Source organism: Pinus tabuliformis, chromosome J, assembly GCF_031772625.1.
Source record: "Pinus tabuliformis cultivar Carrire ecotype Pingquan chromosome J, CPIR1, whole genome shotgun sequence".
NCBI classification, from domain to species: domain Eukaryota; kingdom Viridiplantae; phylum Streptophyta; class Pinopsida; order Pinales; family Pinaceae; genus Pinus; species Pinus tabuliformis.
Genome location: NC_142295.1, coordinates 380475201 through 380499567, shown reverse-complemented (window position 1 = coordinate 380499567; position 24367 = coordinate 380475201). Strand labels below are relative to the sequence as shown.

At 36.8% G+C, this 24367-nt stretch overlaps 1 protein-coding gene across 3 annotated transcripts in view; it reads right to left on the bottom strand.

Moving 5' to 3' along the window:
- The window catches only part of LOC149227343 (ALA-interacting subunit 3-like), a 38868-nt gene extending 16389 nt beyond the window's left edge, over nucleotides 1–22479 (bottom strand). The window contains exons 1-6 of one of the 3 annotated variants that reach the window (XM_089377762.1): nucleotides 22324–22479; nucleotides 21918–22169; nucleotides 9379–9437; nucleotides 9038–9112; nucleotides 8788–8910; nucleotides 8436–8506 (exon numbers count right to left, since the gene is read on the bottom strand). In XM_089377762.1, the coding sequence (XP_089233888.1) occupies nucleotides 8436–8506; nucleotides 8788–8910; nucleotides 9038–9112; nucleotides 9379–9437; nucleotides 21918–22002 (413 nt within the window). In that variant the 5' untranslated portion in view covers nucleotides 22003–22169; nucleotides 22324–22479. Of the gene's footprint in view, nucleotides 1–8435; nucleotides 8507–8787; nucleotides 8911–9037; nucleotides 9113–9378; nucleotides 9438–21917; nucleotides 22278–22323 lie in introns of those variants that run through there. The other 2 variants (XM_089377764.1, XM_089377763.1) reach the window with 2 other exon arrangements.
- Nucleotides 22480–24367: the final 1888 nt, after the last annotated feature.

The window sequence follows — 24367 nt, the reverse complement described above, 5'->3', positions numbered from 1 at the left end:
TGTATAATGCTCCAAATGAGGGCTCTGGTGATGGTGTCTGCCCTCCCAAGTTTCAAAGGTGAGACAAACCTCCTCTGGACCTTGGATCAGCTGCCATGATCATGTTAAGCCGGTTAGAGCACACTGGTCCAAGTGCATTATCTCGTGAATAATGTGGGACAATGAACAAATTGTTGAAGGTGTTGAAGGTGCCAATGGCATGACATGATGCTCTAACACATGATGGAGTCCCATGGATCTGAACGCATCCCCTAGGGGTGTCAATATGATCCTCTGGTGGGCTTGGGCCCCAGTTAAGTTTCCCAACCCATGATGAAACCACCTGCCAATTACATATAAGATACAATGTGCTTCCTCACCATCAGGTACAATAACTCATTAGTGCATCTAAGTGAACCAAACTTGATAACAAGGGCACATTGAGACTTCATAATGGGCTTCCCTTCCAAATTTGGGGGTTTAAGCTTGTAATAGTGTTACCTCCCTAGGTAGGAGTGGCTAATAAACAACCCTATTAGATGTTCCCAACCCCTAACAGAAAGACTAGTTCAAGGTACATCCTTCAATTGATAGGGGTCATGTGAATAATGATGAGGTGGATAGGGACACAGGGGTCTCAAAGCCAAATGCCATGGGTTTAAGGATGGTAATGATGAGGGATGTCCACATATTTAGGTGTATGGATGTAGGAGGTCACAATCATGGATTCATGAGCTACCCCGGCCTTTGTTTTTCCACCCTTCTTCATTTGCCTCTTGCATTTTCTTGATTTTTCTTTGTATTACTGCTCAGGGCTCCAAGAGATCACAACATGTTGTGTATGATATAAGCAGTTATTACCCCCTTAAGGTGGGGCAGTTCATCGCCCACTAGCGGTTGGGACATGCATGGGTCCCTCAACGATGTGGGGGCACTCATGGGGCCGCCCTAGGAACCAGGGCGATGGCCATAATGAAGGGGTAGAGCTCATGTTTGGTTTTTGCTCACGTGCTATTTTAATGTCCCAACCATCTTTTGCATTTTATAATATTCTTTTCTTTTGTTTCTTGCTTGTGGCCATGATATGCTTTTAACATTCTTTTAGCTGCATCAACCTCCAAGGCAACATTTCTAGGCTTGACCCAAACATGTGGACAAGGGGAGGGGATGTAAAAACGCCTTGTGGACCCAAAGAGGGAAGATGATGAAATGGGGCTTGTAATGTGCAGAGGGAAGTGAAAAAATGTGAAATGGGATACAGGGTCGTGCTACCAAAATTGGGGTTTCCCAAGTGGTGTCCTTCCTGAAGCCATAGGCCAATAGGGGAGATCCCATAGCACTAGGATTGAGGATTAACCCCCCATTTAAGGTGAGGGAACAAGACTACAGTCAAAACCCTTCCTTCTTCCAAGTCACCCAATAATCCATGCCCAAAGTGCCCAAGGAAAAACAAGCATAAGCACCTGATTGCACAATGAAAAACATACCTTTAGGATTGGATTTCCCACCTTCAAACATATGCTCTCGACAGATGGGCAAGGGGACATACAACTAGCTCAGGGAGCAAAGATCAAATGGCATAATATACTGACTACACTGGTGGATGCCAGGGGCTATTGGGTGTTGGCTGAAGCCAAATCTAGGAGAAAAGGGGTCACCCACTTTTTGTGGGTAACAGATCCCACAGGATAGCATACAACCACATTTAACCTTGGTTGTATTGAACTTTATAAACCCTGGGATGATGGGACAACAACTTGAATATGGGTTTACTATGCTCCTTGTTTGGTTCCTGCACAGTTTTCAAGGTATCCACAAATCAAGGGATAATTTTTTGGGCAATATTTTTGCTGAGGCAGCCACTTCAGGTCGATCTTCTCTTACAGATCTGTGGAATCCGGTCATCAGATTTCAACCTAAGGGCTAGATTGAACACAACATAACCATGGCTAGTTGCAATTGTCACAACGATGGACGTGCATTATGTGAAGCTGAAGAGCTAAGAAGGGGTGTGAGGTATTGTCAGAATTCACATATCTAGAGTGCATGATGTGTTTGTTATCTCTGAAAGAAAATGGGAAAGGAGGAAGTTGAACCACAATTTTAGGTCTAGAGCATGTTCAATGCATCCACTCAGTGGTAAGAAAACAACAGTAAGGAAAAAGAATAAATGTAGGTATCCCCTACCTGAGGGGACCTTCCAGTCCTGGCCCCTCCTCCCAATCAATTCATTGGATCCTTTCATTTCACAATCTCTAGGGCAAAAGAGGAAAAATGGTGCAGCAAGGACAAAGGTTAACCAACAGCCAAGAGATGAAACATTGAAACCAAGTTTCACTTTCAACTGATTAAAAAGCCAACCTCCAAGTTGGTGTCAATTTTCCAACAAGAAGCCCTCAATCTAAATGATTTTATGTAAAGTTTGTATTTGGAAATGTCTTGCAAGGTAGTTTTATTATAAGCTCCATTTGTTACATGGTATACCAGCCAGGTTCATATCCATGCTTCTAGAACAGCGACTGCCTAAGTCATCAGACACATTCCCCCTACCCCTCGTGTCATGAATCCTTTGTGTCGAAAACAAGCCCTACTGATGTCCTAAAATTTAGACGCATCCTGTAAAAAAACATCCTGAAATCGATTTATTGCCTCATTCTCATGCAATTCAGTCATAGTTTTGGAGCTCTCAAAGTACTTGGAGTGCAGCTAAGGGCAATTAAGCAATGTTAGAAGGGATTCCAAGTGTTTGAAAGTGGATGTATCAAAGACCTACTAATATTATTAATGGTAATGTTAAATTCTTCAAGTAAAAGGATGAAAATGAAATATAAAGGAGAATAAAACTTTTAAATAAAAATTAAGTAAAAGGATGAAAATGTAATATAAAGGAGAATGTCACTTTTACTTAAATTTTTAACATTACCATGAAATGACTCAGGATGTTTGAGAGTGGTTTCGACCTCATTGGATTTCATATGGAGAAAGTAGAATTTTAGATCCCACTCAAAATCCAGCAGACTTAACAGTTTTCAGGATTTCAAGATTGGGGGATTACAACGTTTCCATTGGAGTTTGTCATGTATGAGGGTATGAAACTAGCATTTAATTAAGAGGACCAAGCCCTCTATGTACCTCGATGTTGGTGGCATTGATTGTTGAATTCCTCTATCATGACCCTAGTAAAAATGCACCCATCACTCAAATAGAATCTCGATTTGACATAATAAGCTTTTCTATCTTATTTTAATGCGTAGAAGGTGATAATGATGATGAGGATCCCAATATAGGCAATGATTTTGATGATATATAGTATTAGTTAATTGTTGTAGCATGATTTTTTTTGGAGTAATTTGGAATATATCGGTCGTTTAGAACCTCTTTGTTGATATATTTTTGGTTCAGAGATGGATTGCATTTGCAATCAAATGCAATTTTGGTTATATGCAATATTTGTGTGATTGAATCTGTATCATCATCATGTAAATGTTGTATATATTTCATATTTTGTGTAATTCACTAATTTTTTATATTTTTTAATATACAATATATAACGTGTCCTCCGTGTCATGTTCCAGGGGGTCATTGTGTCATGTGTCAAACACTCATATTTTCGTGTCCTACGTGCCCCGTGTCCTTTTGTCAGGTGACTTAGGCTACTGCACAGCAATTTTGAATTTTTAAGGCATTTTGAAGCTCTCATGAAAGATTTGTTTAAACCCTTTTGTATTAATTTTTAACTTGCTGTCCAATTCAGCCACAGCCAACATTTAATACAATTTTTAACCATTTCTACTAAAAAAAGCACGTTTGATAGTGCTAAGAATACGGTTAGCATGATATGTGGTTTGGCATTTCTAGATTTTCTAACCACTTTTTGCAATAGGGGAGAACATCCTGGGTTGATCAAATTTTCTGCAGGTTTTGTCACAAGCTTATCCTAGATTGATCACTGTAATCCCAGGGAAGCCAGTACAAACTTTAGCCAGAAGCAAACTTGCAACCCATGTCCTCAGTAACTAAGATACAGAGACCTAAAACACACACTGGCTCCACAGAATTCTAGGCAAAATTCTAGTTTACTTAAACATTGTTAAACTGTTTCGAGCATACGGTAAACCAAAAACATTGGTCAGAAACATAGTATATAAAGATCATATGTCAAATATATACTGCAAAGCCCTACAACAACATCCTGAAATTCTGAAGAGAATCCTTTAGGGGGTTGAGTTTATCCAGGGTTGATCTTCATGAACCCGGGAAAACCAGAAAAAAACTTTAACCAGGGTCAATCTTGAAACCCTACCCTATTCACATCCATATTAAGTCAGGTACAGAGATCTCAATACTGGATCCACAGAATTTTGAGCAAACTTCAAGGTAGTTTACTTGAATGTTACTAAACTGTGTACACCATATCAAAAACAACAATTAGAAAAACAGTTTATAAAGGTGATATGTCAAATAGACACTTCAAAACCAAAACAATAATTTGAATTTTATCAAAATCTCTAAAGAACAAGTTTTCAGCAGGAACATCAGGTAAATGATAAATCTCTCAAACTATCCAACATGAAGCAGGTCAGTTGCCAGAGTTAGTGGAGAAAGGCACGAAGCAGGGCCCAGATATTTATGTTCCATGCTGATGTTTAATCATTTTAAGGAGTCACAAGTTCTGTATCAGCACTACTTGTAATTTCTATGCTTGAATGCCACTTTAGATAGACCCTTCGGAAGGCTATGCCAGCTAATTGGATACCTTTAACAGCCCCTTTAATTGTAAAAAAAGCCTTGTAATTATTGCTCATTTTTTTTCTATTAAGAAAGTTATTTCAAATTCAAAAAGAAAAATGAAGGCTGATTTACTGCAGATGTGAAGAACATCAATAGTTAAGTAGACTAAATTGCCTTGATTGATCACAAATATATAACAAGCTACCTTGAAACACGCTAAAACCCTCTTAAGGCAATGCCAAATAAACCATTGTAGTCCACAAGGCATAGTAAGGTATAGCACTAGTACAAAAAACATTGAAAAAAAAAGTGATTATGAAGCCCATGCAATTTATGTATTTCATATTTATACTAAAATGCCTTGCAAAAACCTTTCTCTAGTCAGCCTAAGTCAGCTGATCTGACCCTGTCTGCAATGGATCAACCATCATTTTTAGAGACTGGCATATCTCAAACTGAACTTATTTGCTAACTTTCAACTTATAAATGACTTGTAATGCTATTGTCCCCTTGTCAGATGGTTTTAAGATTGTTTCATATTTAGAGATTCCTGACATTCAATAAATAACCAGATAGCAATACTACAGTAACTACCATTACAACACTAACAATAAGAAACCTAGGACTGCAGGCCTATGGAAAATTAAAACCACCAGGCATTGAAAGAAGTAAGCCAGTCATAAGCTAGATTTTAAACTCTTGGAGATATATGTCTTACTCAGACAAGCTTTTTATTTGGTTTATGCAACGGACCTTAACATATCAAATATGCAGTAAGATGAGTGAGTGTTGATAGCATTGTTTTACAAGCTAAAAGGGTATTTCCTCTAGTGACCCAAGCCCAACATTTTTGAATTTGAATATGATTTTTGTTCAAACCTTATTGAGCCTTTAGTTTGTGTGTAGGTATCTGATTTGCTTCAGTTCATATTTTTTTACTATTTTTAAGCATATTGCCATATTTTCCTGTATCTTTTTGTTTCAATAATATTGGACCATATTCTCTCATTTATTTTCAGTCCCCGCTATTCTCATACATTGACTATCTAAATGTTGAAAATAGTACCAAGGAGAAGTGTTACTAGGTTTTTATTCCTTTTAAGTTTTAGCGTAGTGAGCACATTAATTACTTTTGTCTTGATGACATTTATGAGTTATATTAATGTCATGGGTGGAAAAGGTACTTAGAAGTGTTGTACCATGTATTTTTTCTAAAATTAAAGTCACTTGTACTTTATAAAGTGACTTTATGTGAAAAGTATGAAGTGTACTTTTTAATATTGAAGTGAGGTGAAAAATTACTTTATGAGAAAAAATAAAAAAGGTACACAACTTGACAAAAGTATTGTGAGACTTTTAAGTGATGGGGCCAATGTATGAGGAGGGTCATTTGGGAGAATTGATCTCAACCACACATCTTGAGATTTGAAGATGAAATCTCATCCATTGGATCCTACGTTTAAGGATTCAATCTTTTCCAAGGAGACAAAAGAGGAAAAGGGAAATTCATTCTTCACTTCACATTTGAGAGAGCATGAAGAGAAGCGAGGAGAAGAGAAACTTCAAGGAAGAAGAGAATTTGCAACTGAGAAAAAGGAGCTCGAATTTCTAGAAAAAGACTATACCAACAGCACAGAAATCGTGGAGGCAGTAGCACAAAAATCGAGGAGAACAGCAGCCACATTCAGCACAAATTTCGAGGCAGCACAATCTTTTAGATGTTCGGAATTCAGGCACGATTTTCGAGGAGGTGCAGTCAGACTTGCACAGAAATTGATACAGACTTCAGCACAGAGATTGAAGCAGATTCTGAGCACAAATTTCGAGGAGCTGGGCAGAGATAATTTGCTAAATTTCTAGGCATAAAATTTTGTGGAAATCTGAAATTTCAGCAGGCACAAATTTCCAGAATGTGTGCAATTAATGCTACAACAAAAAGGGAGATAAGTACTACGTTTTTATGTACTTATTTATAATTTCTCAAGCAATAAAATCGTCCTTTGAAGACAGGTTTTCCCCAAGAGGCTGTGGGGTTTTTCTGGGGTCAGCTTGACCAAAAACAAGTGTCTCTTAAGTGTTCAATGTTTGCATTAATTTTGTGTTAATGATCAGCTGTTTGGAAAGTGAAAAAGAGTAGAAGCACTCTTTATGTTTGCAATAAATGCTTTCTGAAATTTATATTAGCATGACAAAACATGTGGATTAGACATAAAAAAACACATGTAAAATTGTAAACTGGGTTAAGGGAACAAGGCATTTAATTTCTACACTAAATCCCAACATTTACCATGGCAGTAGTCTATCTGTTCTACATTTTGAAGGGTTTTCCAACATATTTTCCGGTCTAATTTGCCCTGAATCCGGCAAGGATTTCTTGGAATCACAAATTTGTGTTGTGGACTCTCCACAATCTGAGCACCCCAGAAATTTTTCATGGCGCTGAATCCATATATGCACTCAAAAATCCATTTTAAACAACAAACATTAAGATTTGGCCAAAAAACCTTTGCCAAATTCCAGCCAAAAAATCCAAAACATAGCATGTTTAGACAACGTCTTTACCATGTCCAACAAATAATGTTATAGAGATTAAACAAACATGCATATTTGGGTAACAAGCAACATCATCAAGATCAGCTCCCTAATCATAGCAGGAGGCCATCTTAGTAAAGGTCTATCTAACTGTATCCATCTAAAACATTAAAACTTTCAGTGGACCCAGGTTTTAGATTATGAGAATATGGCATTTAGATGCCGAATCTGTTTTCAAACAAGACAACTGCAGAACACACACCCACAGGCAAAAAAGATCCCAAAAAAGAAAAAGAGACAGCCATAAACCAAAGAGATGGCAGGTACCTAAAAGCTCTGAGGAAAAGAAGAAGAGACTATAGCGAATACTCCAAATATGGATACTCAGGCACAACATGGCAGCACAGCAGATGAAGGAGTTGGAGATCAGTCGGGAACGGTGACTCAAATCCAGAAGGATACAAAACTAGCAGAGATGAAAGCAACAGAGCAGCATAAAGAGGAAACACTCATTGAAAAGGGACCGGGGGGTATAAAGAGAACCCATGTATCCGAGAGTTTGGATTCAGACAAAGAAGTTCCTTCAAAAGAAATTGAAAATCAATTAACAATTGTAACAGCTAATCCCAACCATTGGGTTTGGCAAAAGGTTCAGAAAAAGAAAGGCAAAAAGGGGAAGTCAAGTGATTATTATCACACTTAGCCACGGCAAAATCATGTATTTTTTATAGTTTTTTCTTTTTGGTGCATCAGCCGAAAGGTTGACATGATCAAATGTCTAATGGCATCTACAGAATGTAATTTGGTTCCTTGAATAAAATTATGATTTTTTCCAGGGACTTTGTACTCTCTATTTGTAGCACTTCTATTACAACTTAGACTACTGGTTCTTTTGGCAATGTTATAGAACGATATTGGATGTGACAAACGGAATCTCTATCTTATCCTCCACAGTCATTCAAAAACTTTCTTGGTATAAAGTGGTTCAAACTTGATCTTTTGGCACCACAATTAGCACAGAAAAAATTATGCACCCAAAGGAATCTCAGCAACTGCAAGATAAGAGTTTATGTATATACAGCCATGTATGTTTGCTTAGTAAGAATAAAGACGTAAAAAGATAGATGAGAAGCAGTACATTAAGGCCAAATAAAAACTGCAATCTAAAGATTAGTTCATGTATATCCACTTACCGACGATGGTTCTGGTAGAAGTTATCAAGCTGGTAATAAACATAAATTGGATGTTTCATATGCTTCGGCACCTGTAGAATAAGAGAAATATACCGTTACAATCTCAATATTTGTGGTTACAACTTACAATAATACAATCTCAATGTTTGTGGTTACAATAACAGCTTTCTCTATATTTGCAGTTATGATAATAGCTTTACCTTCAGAATGTAAACATCAAAGGGCCTTCAGAATGTAAACATCAAAGGGCTAAAAGCCTAAAATTCATCCATGTATTTCTATTACTTGATAAAGGAGAGAAGAGAAACTATAAATGTATATAAGTGATCAGTAATTGGGATCAACCCCTCACTTTTAATGTTGTATTGCAGATTTTTGAACCATTACTTTTTATGTAAGCCACCTTGCTATCCTTACTAGCCCTGTATTGCAGAGGCAGGCACTCTGTCTCATACTGGTGCACGACTTCGACAACCTGAAAATGAGAATAAGTCAGTCACTCCAGGCATTAAATATAAAACTGAAAAATGTTCTTTGTGGGTCTTCTAATAGTTAAATTAAAAGTTTGAATTGACAGAAATGGTAAGATAAAGAGTACATACTCTATGTGATGCAACCAGAGAAATAACTCCAATGGGGATGAAGAGCGCACCAACCAACATGAATGTTGTTATGACCTAAAATCAGATAGGCACTTGAGAATGGCTATATTGTAATGTATTCTTAAAATCTTAAATCTTGAGAAGGCAATAAGTAACATATATGAACTTAAACACCCACATATAAATTGAAGAAAAAAAAAAAGCAACAAAGTCAGAAAAACATAGCCCGCCTTGCAAGGATAGAATTAAGGAAAGTTGACCCAAAAGAGCTCGTGCATTCACAGCCTCACAGAATGCTTTTATGATCAACAGTTAAGAGAGCCATAGACATATGAACTTACCCATCCTGGAGTCAAAAGTGGCTTACATGCAGGAAGCTCCTGTTGAGTGAACCTAGAATCTGCCAACACAACAAACAGCAGTCTTCTTCAATATAAAGTAGCCAAAAACAACAACTATATGACTATAAAAGGCGAACTATCCATAGAAGAGTCAAATACCACAAGTTACAAAATATCATAGGTTGATGCTAGACTAAGATAATATTTTTCATGGTTTGAAACTTTGAAGAGAAACAGACTACAGAATTGAGAATCTGAGATGCAGTGAGCTTCACATTACTATATTTTACAGTAAAGTTTGCTTCCCGTTCACAAGATAATAGGGGGAACGTCTTCATATTAATAACTGGGCATCATGTAATTCTAATGGTTTGAATGTAAGAATCACCTATGTTCTTCTTAAACATCCTCCAATGCAAGCATGAAGATAGTTGATGGTATGAAAATTCAAAATACACAACCATTATGAAAAGGAACACACTAAGCTCAAATGGCAAATTCCTTGTATAAAGAAGAGCAGCCTGTAGCCTGCTCTGTTCTTCAATGAAAGAATCAAAGTTCGTGTTCCAGAAGAATCAACCTTCATGAAGGCATGGAACTTATCAAAACCACATGGAAACATTCAATAGGAAAAGTTATCTACAGTGAACTCAAGCTACCAAAATAATATTTGTTAATACAACTATCATTTAGTGCCCTTGCCAGAGAGAGAGGAAGATACCTTTTGCAAAATGAAATCCTGAACATTATAAGCATGTTAAAAAAGTCAACTGAAAATGGGAAAAGCCAAGTCAAAAGCTTCTTTAGCTATATATAATATTATATAGCTCTATGCATTGTTTTGAAATGATGGTAATCTTCACTTGATTGCTTGACATTATGGCCAAATGCCCTTGCTATTGTAAAGCAACCAAACAGACGAGTGTCCCTCTAAAACAACTCACATGGACAGACATCGATGAAGTGGAAAATGTGAGATAATCCACTGAATCATCGTCACCAGGCCACTTTGAAAGGCCCTGTCTTCTGGCTTAATATAGGGAAAGTCTCTATCTCATCTATTACTAGATCAGAAGTATAGGTGCTTTTCTCAAACTCTCTTCCTCCCATGTTCCCAAACTTCAGCCAAACCTCCACCCACTGAACCTTTTTCTTTTATATATATATATATATATATATATAAAGAGAGAGAGAGAGAGAGAAAGAGATTGCTCAGGGCTTCCTTTTATATACATAATAATGAGATTGCATTCACTCATTCTCACTGAGACATTACCTACTTACTAGGTTATGGTTTAATGTTAAGTTTAGGTATGTTCTATGCTTAGAGCAATTTATTTCAATTTTCACAGTTAACTCAATACCTTTTCCAGATTAGCAATCACATCAGCATTAAAGTAAACTGCAGATAGAACATAAACATAAATCGCAGAAGATAAGCCAAGACAAGAGGACACAAGATGTGGCGCTAGCCAAGGATAAACCCAATGTGAGGAAACCCTTGATCAATTCTTCTTATATGTTCTTAACTTCTTCAATAGTTCAGCAGAGAGAGAGAGAGAGAGATAGTACATTTACAATAGAAGTCAACACTTTGATTTATCTAGATAAGAGCATAGATCATCTCTAAGAAGATGATACATGAGATCAGTTGAAGACATGCCGCTTCAACTGATTCTCCAAGGTGACTCCTTCACCTATCATTGTCATGCATCTCGTCATCATTCTACACCTCACCATGCTGCACCCTATGCTGCACTACTATCCCATGTACCATTGTTGAACCATGTTGTCATACAACATGTCTCATGTGCTTGCCACAACTATCCATGTTGTCCATGCTTGCCATGTTCAAGCTTGCCATGCTATCCATGCTTGCCATGTTGCACCATGTTGTCCATGCTTGTTGTCCCATTGTGCCACTGCTGCACAATGTCATTGTTGTCCCATTGTGCCACTGCCTCATCATTGTATTGTCCCATTGAACATTGTGGCACAGTATCATTACTTGCTAGTACTGATGTCCATCACGGTTTGTTATCCCAGTATACTTACAGCAACCCAACATTGTTGTTGTCCCAACATGCTTACGCTGCTCTAAATATGTATGTACCATTGCCTAGTTGTCCTAGTTGTACTGCTGTAACTGTTGTAGCCAACAGTCATGCCCAAAACACTGTTGTTATGGGCATATGGCATCCCTTAACACTTCCTTCAACTCACATTTATAGGGTCCTTGACTGCAGCAATCTTGGACTGGTTAGGGTACTTCCAACAACCCTTCAATCTGCCCAGAAGTGCCCTCCTTTACTGTGGCTGCACTTCTAAGAGAGGAGGAGACCCTATACTACATTTTCTGGGCAATCTATCCCTCATCAACAACTTCGGCCTTCCTCTGTTTGTTGCGGCTTGCTATATCAAGTCTCCTCTTGACTGTGGCAGCCCTGCACTCTTCCAAATGATCCTAAAACAGTCCTCATTGCTGCGGCATGACAACAAGGGAACTCGGCCCCTTCTCCAGCACTTCAGACCCCTGAAATACCCTCCAAACAGCGACTAAGACTCTTGCTCAATACGCTATCCATACAGCCCTTCCACGTTGTCTAGGGCAACCTCCTAATGTTGCGGCTAGGGCATGGTATTGACCTCCTTGACTGTGTTTTAGTAGGGACCAGCGTATTGGATTGTAGACCTCCTTCTAGACTGCGTCGAGACCAGTGTATAGGTTAGGGCTCTTTCTTGATAGCGTTAGGGCTTCTCTTCATGATTGTGTCCTCTGGATTAGGGCAGTGTATTTCTTCTTCTTGACTGCGGCTAAGGCAGCCTCATTCCTTCAACATCTAGGGCTTCCACTCCTAGCTTTCTCTTTCACTAAAACCCAAGACAAGTGGAGAGAAATCAAGATAGAAGTGTGTGAAGAAATGACTATCAAGTCATCTCCTTTTATACTAAAAGGTTGAGCATATGTGGGGTTTATTTGGTTGCTGGCTGACCTTGACGAATTGTCTTATAACACAAATAAATTCATAACTCCATGAATACTTATCAGGATCGGATGATCTTTAGATCAATCCTACACCTCTCGATGAGAGGGATCCAAGAAAAATATCAGCTGCCATAAATAAGATGACCCACATGGAGTTTGGCCCTAGTTTACAATTTTAACATTTAATAGTCAACCTAGCCAACATTATTTCATATTATTTGAGGTGATTAAGATTGACCTAGGCATTTATATGTGTCCATCAACCCCTTATGAGGAAAGGTGGCCCATCTCATAAATTGTGTATATATACATACCTTATGGGTTTTTATATATCACCTTCGATTCATTAGTGATTCATTCTTATACCCAATGTCAGATGGTTTGGGTTTAAGTTTGGGTTCCTCGACAATGAAATTTGATTCGAATTCAAATTCTCCAATGAAGTTCAAATAAGGTTCACCACCGGGTTTGTCCCTATACATATTTTTTGAATATTATATATATATGTCAATTGAATTTATCTCAAGTGGTTGGGAGGAATGATTGTCATCCTCCCCACGCAGGTTCAATTCCCACAATATATATATCCAGCTATGTGTGTGTGTGTGTGTGTGAATTGGGTTTATCTTGGATGGTGGGGAGGAACGACCATTATCCTCTCCACCCAAGTTCAATTCCCACAAGTGATATGTTGAGCTCATGACTTTGAGCCTTGTTGTTATATGGCCTTGAACACCATGGAATATCTTACCCTTGCCTACACGCTGGAAGATGAGATGCTTTATCATATAGAAAAATTAATAAATTCATATACATATATACATACATACATATTCCTATATAATAAATAACAAATTCATATATAAAATATATTCAACAATTTAATAGATATTATAAATATAATATATACATTACAATATACATAGTGTTATACTTTATGATAATAATACAATTTATAAAGTATATTCTATAATACCACCATTGCAAAGGAATACATAGCCATTCATATGTAATATAGCCACCTGTATGTAAACTATATCATATCACCATCCAATGGGATGGAATACAATTCTGGTACATATACTATATCATACTACCTGTTAAGGAGAAAGGAATACTCATTCCGCCTATCGGGAGGAAAGCCTAAAGATCTACTCGTACTACCTATAGACTATATAACACAGTCGCCGTTTTTATGGACTGCAACCATCATTTTATCTACTTCTATTTTTATTTTGCCAGATATTTCCTCCCGTTGTTCATGGAATTAGAACCCACAACAGCAAGCGAGAATCAATTCACTACAATTTGCAAATGTCATAGTTAAATTTCATAGGACAGACCTCAACAAATTCAATTTTTTGGTTGAGGTTAGTTGAATTTTGAACTAAAGGTTCAAATTCAGTGACCCTTTGACTTAGCTCAATGTTGCAAGAACCATTTCCCCCCCTCCGGAGCACCAAACCTCAAAATCATGCGCCATGTGGAACCATGGCCGAAGCTTCCTCGGAACTGTGCACCATGTGGAACCATGGTCGAAGCATCCTCAAAACCGTGCAACATGTGGAACCATGGTCAAAGTGTCGTTAGAAACATGCACCGTGTGGAACCATGGTCGAAGAGTCCTCAGAACTATGCTTTAGGCTCAATTTGCATGGTCCTTGGAAATTTGGAATCACCATGTGTCGAACCATGCTCCCACATGACGAACCATGCTTCCTGGATGTTCCCTAAATGCTCCCTAGATGCTTCCTAGATGCTCCCTAATGGTAATGTTAAATTCTTAAAATAAAAGTGACATTCTCCTTTATCTTTCATTTTCATCCAAATAAAGAATGCCACTTTTACTTAAATTCTTAACATTTCTTGTTTCAAGATGTTTGAAAGTGGTTCCAACCTCATTGGACTTCATATGGAGAAAATAGAATTTTCATATCCTTCAAAATTCAACAAACTTAACAGTTTTCAAGATATCAGGATCAATGGGATTGTGGCATTTCATTAGATTTTGTCACATATGAGGGTATATGATTGGCATTTAATCAAGGGCTCCAAGCCCTATATGTACCCCAGTGTTGGTGGTGTTGATTGTTGAATTCCTTTGTCATGGCCTGAGCAAAAATGTACCTTTCACCCAAATCAAAATCATTGATCAAGCATGTTAAGCTTTTTCTACCATATTTTAAGGCTTGGATTAGGCAATTTGATAAAAATTAGGTGGTCTTGACTAATGTCCCTAGAGAATTGAGATAGAGACAAAGGCTAGACAAGAGGCAAAGAATGAAGGATGATACCAGCCATGAAGATCCTGATATAAGTGATGGTCGAACATTGTTTTTCAAGGAGTGGCGGAGCATGCATGACAATGCTACCCCACAACTACAATATTTGGCAACATGGGTGCTTTCACAATTGGTGAACACTTACTTTGTAGAGAGGTGTTTAGCAACTAGGTCACTTTATTGTTTTGGACCTTTTGGTCTCCATATTTCAGTGTGTAGAATCAATGATCAATCATGTTAAACTTTTTCTACCATATTTTAAGGCTTGGATTAGGCAATTTGATAAAAATTAGGCGGTCTTGACTAATGTCCCTTGAAAATCGAGATAAAGACGAAGGCTAGACAAGAGGCGAAGAATGAAGGATGATACCAGTGATGAAGATCTTGATATAAGTAATGGTGGAACATTGTTTTTCAAGGAGTGGTGGAACATGCATGGCAATGCTACCCCACAACTACAATATTTGGCAACATGGTGCTTTCACAATTGGTGAACACTTATTCTATAGAGATGTGTTTAGCAACTAGCTCACGTTATTGTTTTGGACCTTTTGGTCTCCATATTTCAGTGTGTAGATGGCCTATTTCGTAAACATAGCTATTTGATCATGTTATTAACTTATTGTTGATAGCTATCAGATAACCTATTTCATTCCATAAGTCAATGGTCTACTTTCTACTATATAACTTAAAAATGTGTATGTTTGATTGCAATTGATCGAATCTAGATTCTAGGTGGCTTATGCTCGATAATTAATCATTAATGTAGTATGGATGCCATTTCTATCTTGATTCATGTACAAATATGCATGCTTTCATATATATTGCAACTAATTTGGCATTATGGATGTTTTTTAATATAAATGCAATATATATGTATATATATGGACGCTTCCAAGATGCTTTGCTTCCAAGGATTTTTGGAAAATGACGCTTCAAACACTTTGCTTCTCAAAAACGCACTCGCTTTATCCCCACTTCATGCAACATTGACATAGCTTTTGCCTAAAGGTGTCATATCTTTTGTTCTCTTGTTCATGGGTCCACCTCTCTTTATGTGATATTTACATGCAATACTTATGCTACATCAGGGTTTGTTGAAGTGTTCACTGTAGATCCACCATCTTTTTATCATCCCAACATGGTATCAAAGCTAGTGTGGACTCTTGCTTCTCTATCAAAAACTATTTTATGACAGCTTCAATGTTAATTTGGCATTATGGATGTTTTTGAATATAAATGCAATATATATGTATATATATGGACGCTTCTGAGATGCTTTGCTTCCAAGGATTTTTGGAAAATGACGCTTTGAACACTTTGCTTCTCAAAATCGCACTCGCTTTATCCCCGCTTCATGCAACATTGACATAGCTTTTGCCTAAAGGTGTCATATCTTTTGTTCTCCTGTTCATGGGTCCACCTCTCTTTATGTGATATTTACGTGCAATGCTTATGCTACATCAAGGTTTGTTGAAAGTGCTCATTGCAGATCCACCATCTTTTTATCATCCCAACATGGTATCAAAACTAGTGTGGACTCTTGCGTCTCTGTCAAACACTATTTTACGATAGCTTCAATTTAATTTTCCACGAAATTCTGCAACTACTTAAATGACTCTCTAAAAACAGAACTAGTTTACTTTTCACCAAGATACAAAATTTCTTAACAACTTATAAGCAATAGAATACACACACAGAGATAAAAACACAACACACAAATTTACACAATTATTTTTTCTCAGGAAACCCAACGAGGAAAAACATGTCTCCTTGATGTGGTCTTTTATTAATCTTGAACAACTAAATCAAATACAAGGCAATTTGTTTCACTGAGAACAAAATTGTTCTCTGTTGAACTAGCCTGAAACACCCTGCAAATACTCTGACCCAACTCTTGAACCTTTGCACACTAGCAGCCATATTTCTTAGCACAATAGGGCCTATTTTTGTGTGCACAAAATCTCCTATTTTGTAAAGCAGGGTCTGATTTCTGTGCAAACCTACTGCTCCTATTTCCTAGCACAAGGCTCCTCCAAACACGTGCACACTTGCTCCTCAAGTCTGCGCACACCACAAGCAAAGAGATCTCACACTAACTTGTGAGCTGGCTTTTCTCACAACCTCGTGCACAAAACAAATTCTACAACTTTATGCCTTTCATCCTTCCTATATGGATTTGGTCCATGCTATAATAGGCAAGCTACAAATTTAGAACTTGAGTTACGATTAACTAGTTAACTAAGTCGAATTGGTTCTCTTCTCCAATCATCACTGGAGTTATAATTCGTCCTCCTTTAATCAAAGACTGAAGTTCCCAACTCGTCCTTTTCTAAACTCTAACTGCCACTCGATCCTGTAGTCAAACTGAAGAAGGGTACACGTAATAGATCCTCCAACACTATGCATGAACTTGTGAATATTATTCCCGCAAACTAGAAATAAACTCACCATCTCCATGAACTTGCTCCATGGTCAAAGAAAAGACACCTCGTGGTCTATCTATCTAAGGCACGAGCTAGAGAAGACCTTCCACTTGCTATATTTTCAACATTCAATGCTAAAACTAGGGTCTCTCAACATTATTTTTGGGGTGACAACATTTTTTCAAACAAAGTTGGTATTGTGTGGGATTCTTGTATTTTATAGAGTTTTCCTTGAGGCTTTTGTTGGTGACATTATCACTGTGGAATTGGTAGTTCAAAATATCTTCTTTAGGGCCTTTGGGGGGGCCCACTTCTCATATTTGATCTAGAGGATTGCTTGACAGCAAAATTTCCTAGCTTATTCAAGTGATCTATGAGATTATTGACTAGTGGCATTTGACCTAAAGACTATAGAGCTAGAGTTTATAGATCAACTTGTATTGTAGGGTTTTGAACACTTCTTGGCCACTTCATCAAGTTTGCTTGATGTATTTACAAAGACTTATTTTCGTTGGACCAAAAGGACTATATCTTTGACACACATATGGCAATGTACTTTGCAAATCGAGTTGTACTAGATTCAAAGGACAATATTCTTGGTATTGACTCCACCTCACATGGAAACATCCTTTGTATTCCAAAGGTTGGTATATTCCTATTAGATGTTGTGGTTGGTGATGTGAGGCCTACTCCTCAACTTCCACCAATGGTTCATAGGACAAGCCTATGGCTACTTGTTTACAAAGGGAGACCACCCTCAGCTCCTTTAATGCAATTTTCACTAACAACTCCCCAAAATATGTCTCACTATATTTTGTTTATGACTCTATGGATGATTCTTAGCTTCCTTCAATGGATCAACTTGATTGTGTGAATCTTTGTCTTCCACACCATGTTATTTGTCCTTATGGGACACACTATATGAAAGATCATTAAATGTTTCACATATATCTTGTCTTTCCCCATTGTGAACTCGGTCTCTCTTATATGTATTTTAATTGAGGGTTTCAGTGTTATCAATAGATTGTACTCCCTGGTGCCCCTTAAGTTAACCAATATGCTCTAATGGCTCCTTCTTTCAAAGTTCTGCCAAAATGAAATCGTGTTGGTATTGGTGTCATGTTGTTTTTGGAGGTCTTTTTTTCTAATGGCCTATATTCAACATTAAGGGGGAAAGGTGCAATCTAATGCTTTCTCTTATTGGCCTTCTCTTGATATTCAAGGAGGATGTGCACAAGGCCAACCCTATGTTGAGATGGGTATTCATTAACCCTCTCACTTCTTTTTTTCTATGGTCAACACTTGTATCTCAATTGCATTAGATCATATTTGTACTTGAGTTGACCATTCAAAAAAATGCACTCTCCTATATCTTGGCTATGGACACTCTTTATGAGGAGTTGGGCATTTATAAACATGCTCCCATATTGTCAATGATCTTCCTTATAAGCCATAATCACTCTAGTGGATCTATATTTTGTATTTACACACCCACCCTATTTTGTTTGAACTCTCTCAACTGTGTTCAAGCTCTCAAATTATATTAAGAATTCTTTCTTAGTGGTGCTCTCTTAGGTGTATCTTTGTCGGGCATTCACATTCCCACACCCCTATTATATTTGAGCTTTCTCAACTATGTTTGAGTTATTTCAAACATATGGAGTTGGGTATTCCTACTCCCATTTCAGCTATAGCTAAACTTATTAGAGTTAGGTACTCCCATTTCTTCTCTCTTACAAGATGTTTCTTTCAACACTTCTTCAAATGGGCAAATCAATGGCATCATGCTTCCAATACATGGCAATATGGTTAGGACATGCTTCCATTACTTGTGCAATATGGTTGGGATGTGTCTTTCAACTATAGTCACCCAATTTGTGTTTGCATTCAACTTCAACACCCACAAAGTTTGGAAAAAAATCGCCAACTACAAAAAATTATAATTCGTCATTAAATTAATATATATATATAGAAAGAGATATTTAATATACCATCTAACATGTATTAAATAATAAATATATTAACTTTAACTTTTGCATAACATATTGAAGATTATCCCTAATTAAAGATTTAAAGATATGTTTACAATAATTTATGGGATATAAGTTTACCCTAACGAGATATAACTTTAATGTAAACATTTGGGAAGCTTCCCAATTCGTAGTAATATGCAAAGTACTATAGGCATAGATTATGCAGAGGCAAGGCAATCAATAATCTTGAGCTTTAGACTCCCAGGAAACAAGTGGTGTTGTGTCAATGGTCAAATAGAGGTGGTATCATTTATATCCTAGGACAAAGCAATACCAATGCTAAGGTGACTCAAACATAGGCTGAACAACAACAAATTCTACTAAAACCATAATCACTCATCCATAAACACTTGCTACTTCCTTTAATGATTGTTGAAAACCACTGTGTTGAATTTATACAAAAATTCAATGAATCCGATGTGGTACTTTAAATACCACCCAAATTTGTACTCCATCCTTCAAGTCCAACAAACACAATGACTTAGCTTCCCTCACTCTTCCACTAGATAAGCAAGTCAATGATAGTTTTCTCCAACAAAATAACAATTCAATGGCAGCGTTCTTTCAACAAACATGCAATTCAATGATCACATGATGTTTCTTTATTGGATGGGCAATTTAGTGTCACAATCTCCCAAGTGATGAGTAGTTTGGTGTAAACATTATTCCAATAAATTGGGTTCTGAGTTGAGTCATCACAAACTAACTCTCTCTTCTTGCAACTATGACTGACACTACATTGAGTTGGGTATGCCTACTTAGTTTTTAATCTTTTGACTCTTGTATTGTGCCTCTTTATAGCACCCCACTATCAAATAGACAAATAAGGATCATACCCCATAGATGACGAGCAGTTTGGTGGTGGCATTTTTTTCGAGAGTTGAACAATCCTATGATGATAATGATGAGGTATTCATAAACCCTTCCATGTTTCTAATGTATTAGGTCATCACAAATCCTCTCTATCTTATTATGGTTATGGTTGTCTCTCTATTGAGTTGTGTATGCTTGCCCCTTGTTTTGTACTTCATCATATTTTTCCATTATAGCATGCACAATTGAGGGAGATGTTGAAATGATGGCAATCTTCACTTATGGTTATTTGACATTATAGCTAAGCACCCTCATTATTGCATAATTGGGTTATGGTTGAATAACCAACCTTGTCAAAATTATTTTATGTCATTCTAGATGGCTAAGGTTAACCTAGGCATTTGTGTGGGCCAATAACCCCCTATGGCAAAAGGAACCCCACCTAATAAGTTCTATATACACATACCTTACCATTCTTTTGTATTATCATCATGGATTTATTAATTATTGAATTTTTTGTCTAAGGGGACCATATCTCTTGATCTCTTGTTCATGGGTTCACTTCTATTTATGTGGTATCTATGCTCAATGTTTATATTAAATTAACGTTTGCTGAAGTTCTCACCATCAATCCACAATCTCTTTATCATCCTAGCTTTTTATGTGTGAAAGTAATGCGATCAACTGGTAATTACAAATTGGTAAGTACCACTTGCCAACCGGAGAAAACCTAATTGGCCTCCATAATAAAGAGTAAAATAAAGACAATCAGTGAAAGATGTTGTCAATTTTATAAGTTATGGATGACAATAATTATACCTATTCCTCACCCATGGAATCCAAACACAGCTTATTTCTTTAATTCTAGCTGCCATAGATTAAAATGTAACTCATTACTTGTTGGGAAAAGACATTCTCAAATCTTAATGTGAATTGGGAGATCTGCACCAGCCGTTTACCATATTTCTATCAACAACTCCCACCTGCCATTTGCTATCATTCTATCAACATAGTCTATCCACTTCCAATTTCACTCATAGCGGTCCCCAAGCACTAAGACACACTCCAAATACTGTCTTTCTATCATCATAGTCTATCCACTTACAATTTCACTCATAAGCAGTCCCATGCACTAAGGCATACTCCAAATCACCCCAACAAAAGTGAGACGAAGGGGGAATAAAATGGTACAAACCCACTAGTTTGCATTCGCATCCCCTTCTATGTCTTCAACGTGAATTGGCATACTGTCGCGTCCCTTTAACAACTTTGAAATGCCACGCCGCATCTGCATCTAGCCATACTGGACCACCCAAGTTCGGTTTTTCAAAGTTGAAATCCTATGTTACGTCTATATCTAGCCACACTGGACCACCCAAGTTCAGAAATTATTCCACCACTTAACATCCGACCAGTCATCAAAACCCGCATATTATGAGGAAACAAAACTTGATTAAATACTTAGGCAAACTCAACTTCCTTAATATTCAGAAAACATGTATTGATTATACTTTCTGTACAACTACAAAAAGATGAATAGCTCGAATTGAAACAGAAATCTGATCCTATTGCATCAGGCATGGCTCTACCACAAACTGCCCCTATAATGGTCTCCAGAAATTGATGCTAGTGATCATTTGATCTCTAGGATTGCCAAGACTTCCTAATAAATTTTGGAAAAGGACAATTTGAATATAGCAACCTTATGCAACATATGAAAACCAAAAATACCAAATAAAAAAGCCTTCTGAATAAGAAATTTATGGGTATATGCTTTGCACGAAGAGGGTTGGAACTCGAACAAACCTAGGTTTTAGGGCTAAAAGACAATAATGAGTATGTCGTTTTGATCAATAAATCAATATAATAACATCATGAAGAGATGATTGAAGGTAAAACTAGGTGGACTTTCATTAACAGCCACGGATAAATGATTCCGAAATGAAAATCTGATATCTTTTTATTCATAAAATAGTTGACAGAGACGGAAATAAATTACATTTTGGTTGCTTTGATTGCCTTCTGGGTGCCGCTGAATCCCCTCCTCCGTTTCCTCCAGATGTGGTCGCCCCATTTGAATTCATCGATCTCCACCAATTCTTCACCAAATTTCTCCGAATTTCGCTGATTTTTCGGATGGGTTATGTCTCAGACCTTTTTTTCGATGGGTTATGTCTCAGACCTTTTTTTCGATGGGTTGTGTCTCTGATTGATCGGATCACAGGTTAATAGAAGAAGAAGAACACAGTAGCTGTACAAAACCCAGATCTATATAAGTACCAATGAATGTTCCTAAGGAGGAATTTCAACCAGATACAACGATGGTAGGTGGTCAAATGCGAATAACGAACGCGTAATGGCTTTGTCAAATGACATGAAATTAATTGAAATTAAATGAATGGTACCTTCGAATCAAACGCCTTTTTTGACTTTGGAATTCCCTTCCGACGGCCACACCTTTGGACGCAGAAACTGGATCAGCGGAAATCTGTGTGATAGGGGTTTTGTATTTTGAAACAGATCAGGACATTTAAAAACCCAAGTGGAAAAGACGTTAATGCTTTAATTATAAACTATAATAGATTTTATATATTTTATTATAAAAAGTTATAAATTCAAAGAAAAAAGAAGTTTCGGAGTAATTTTTATGTCGATAAAGTGTTTATGTTAAGAGTCGTGCATTGTCGATAGCGCTGTGATATACCAACCATTTATCACAATGATTTGCATTCAAATTTTTGGTTTTTCTTTTCTTTTTCTTCTCTATTTGAATTTATTGATGTGGCTATGAGGTGAAAAATAGTTGATGAGATTACTAGTTTTTTATTTTTCGCTTTTGTAATTTAATTTTTTTTTTATTTCAAATTTTTCAAATTGATTATGAGTTAGTCTTATCTTCCAATAATCTCCTTGCTAAAAAGATTGTCAAGATATTGATGCTAACATGTTCCCATAACTTTCTCTGATGTCTTTTAATGCATCACATCCCAAAATGAAATGTTTTTCTTATTCCACTGCCCGAGATGTGCAAAATGTACACACTCATTCTTCCCAAACTTCTTTAGGCTTTTTCCACTGTCATGTTTCACACCGAAGTTGATGAGAGTTGGTTCTTAATTGAGCAATAAGAACATTTGCCCTCCATGGAATGCTAGGTCCAATGAACTCTTTTTGTTGTAGATCACATGTAGGGTTGAATTCTTCAATGTAGTACTTCTTCTTTCTACCCAACTCTTTTCACCATACCCGTTTACGAAACTTCTTCATAACAAAATTCTTTAGCTCCTTGCTATTTGTGGGACAAGATTTGAGGTAGATATTCCATTTTTGCATCCATGTGTAGTTTTGTCTCATCCATTTTTTCTTTCTTTCACTCATGCCTTCGTTGAAGATAATATCTAGCTACTCCCATTTGCTCAATTATTTTTTCTTTTCTTTTTCAATGTGTTGTTAAATATGTAATCTCATGTTAAACATTTTAACTCAATCAAAATAAAATAATAATTAAATAATTAAAATAATTAAATTTATCTTTATCTTTATAATTATAACTATTTATAATTAATAATTAAACCAATCTAGATTCATTTTAACTCTGGATCATAAGTGTCAAGAGGGATCAAATATCTTAATATGCAAACCTCTTTTAGAGTGAAAAGAGATTTGATCCCTCTTGACTTTTAGTAGATCCGGAGTTAAGATGGATCTAGGATGGTTATAATATAATTTTGTGAGGGTGAGTTGAGTATAGATGAGTAATTATTATACAATTTTGTGATGGTGAGTTCAGCGTAAATGAATTTTTAAAATCAATTGAGATTCATCTTAACTTTGGATTTATTGGCCTGGAGAGGAGAAGGTATATAGTAGCATAAAGTATGCTTCTATGAATTTGATTTTGGTAGTTTGTGGTACAAAGTATGATGAGCAATGTTATAATTAGGGTTCGTACAACTAACACTTATAATCCAATATGGCCAACAAATGATGTCAAATTGTTATAGGATAATTGAACATATGAATAGTTGGATCTAAAATTATTTGAACTCTTTCATCCACAAGAAGCTCTACTTACAACAAGCACTCTCCTTGTCATTTTGCAATTGAGGTTACACAGGGGACGATCCATGTCTCAATGCATTGGGTTTTGGGAGAGGTTTAATCGATGGCTAACTAGGGTTATATAATGATTGAAGGAATTTTTTATAAGGCTTTATTCATATGAGCGACCATAGTGCATTCTCTTAGTCACCATACTTTTATACTCCGCCAACACCCCCTCTAAAATATTATTGCGAGTGCAAAATATACTATCACAATTTCCATTTTATATACCTCAAATGTGTCCACTTCCTATTGCCACTAGAGCTCAAGCAAAGATAGATAAAAGATGGCATCTTTTAGGGTTTGCATGAACCCTATATGGTGATTTGTATTTTGGGGCAATGG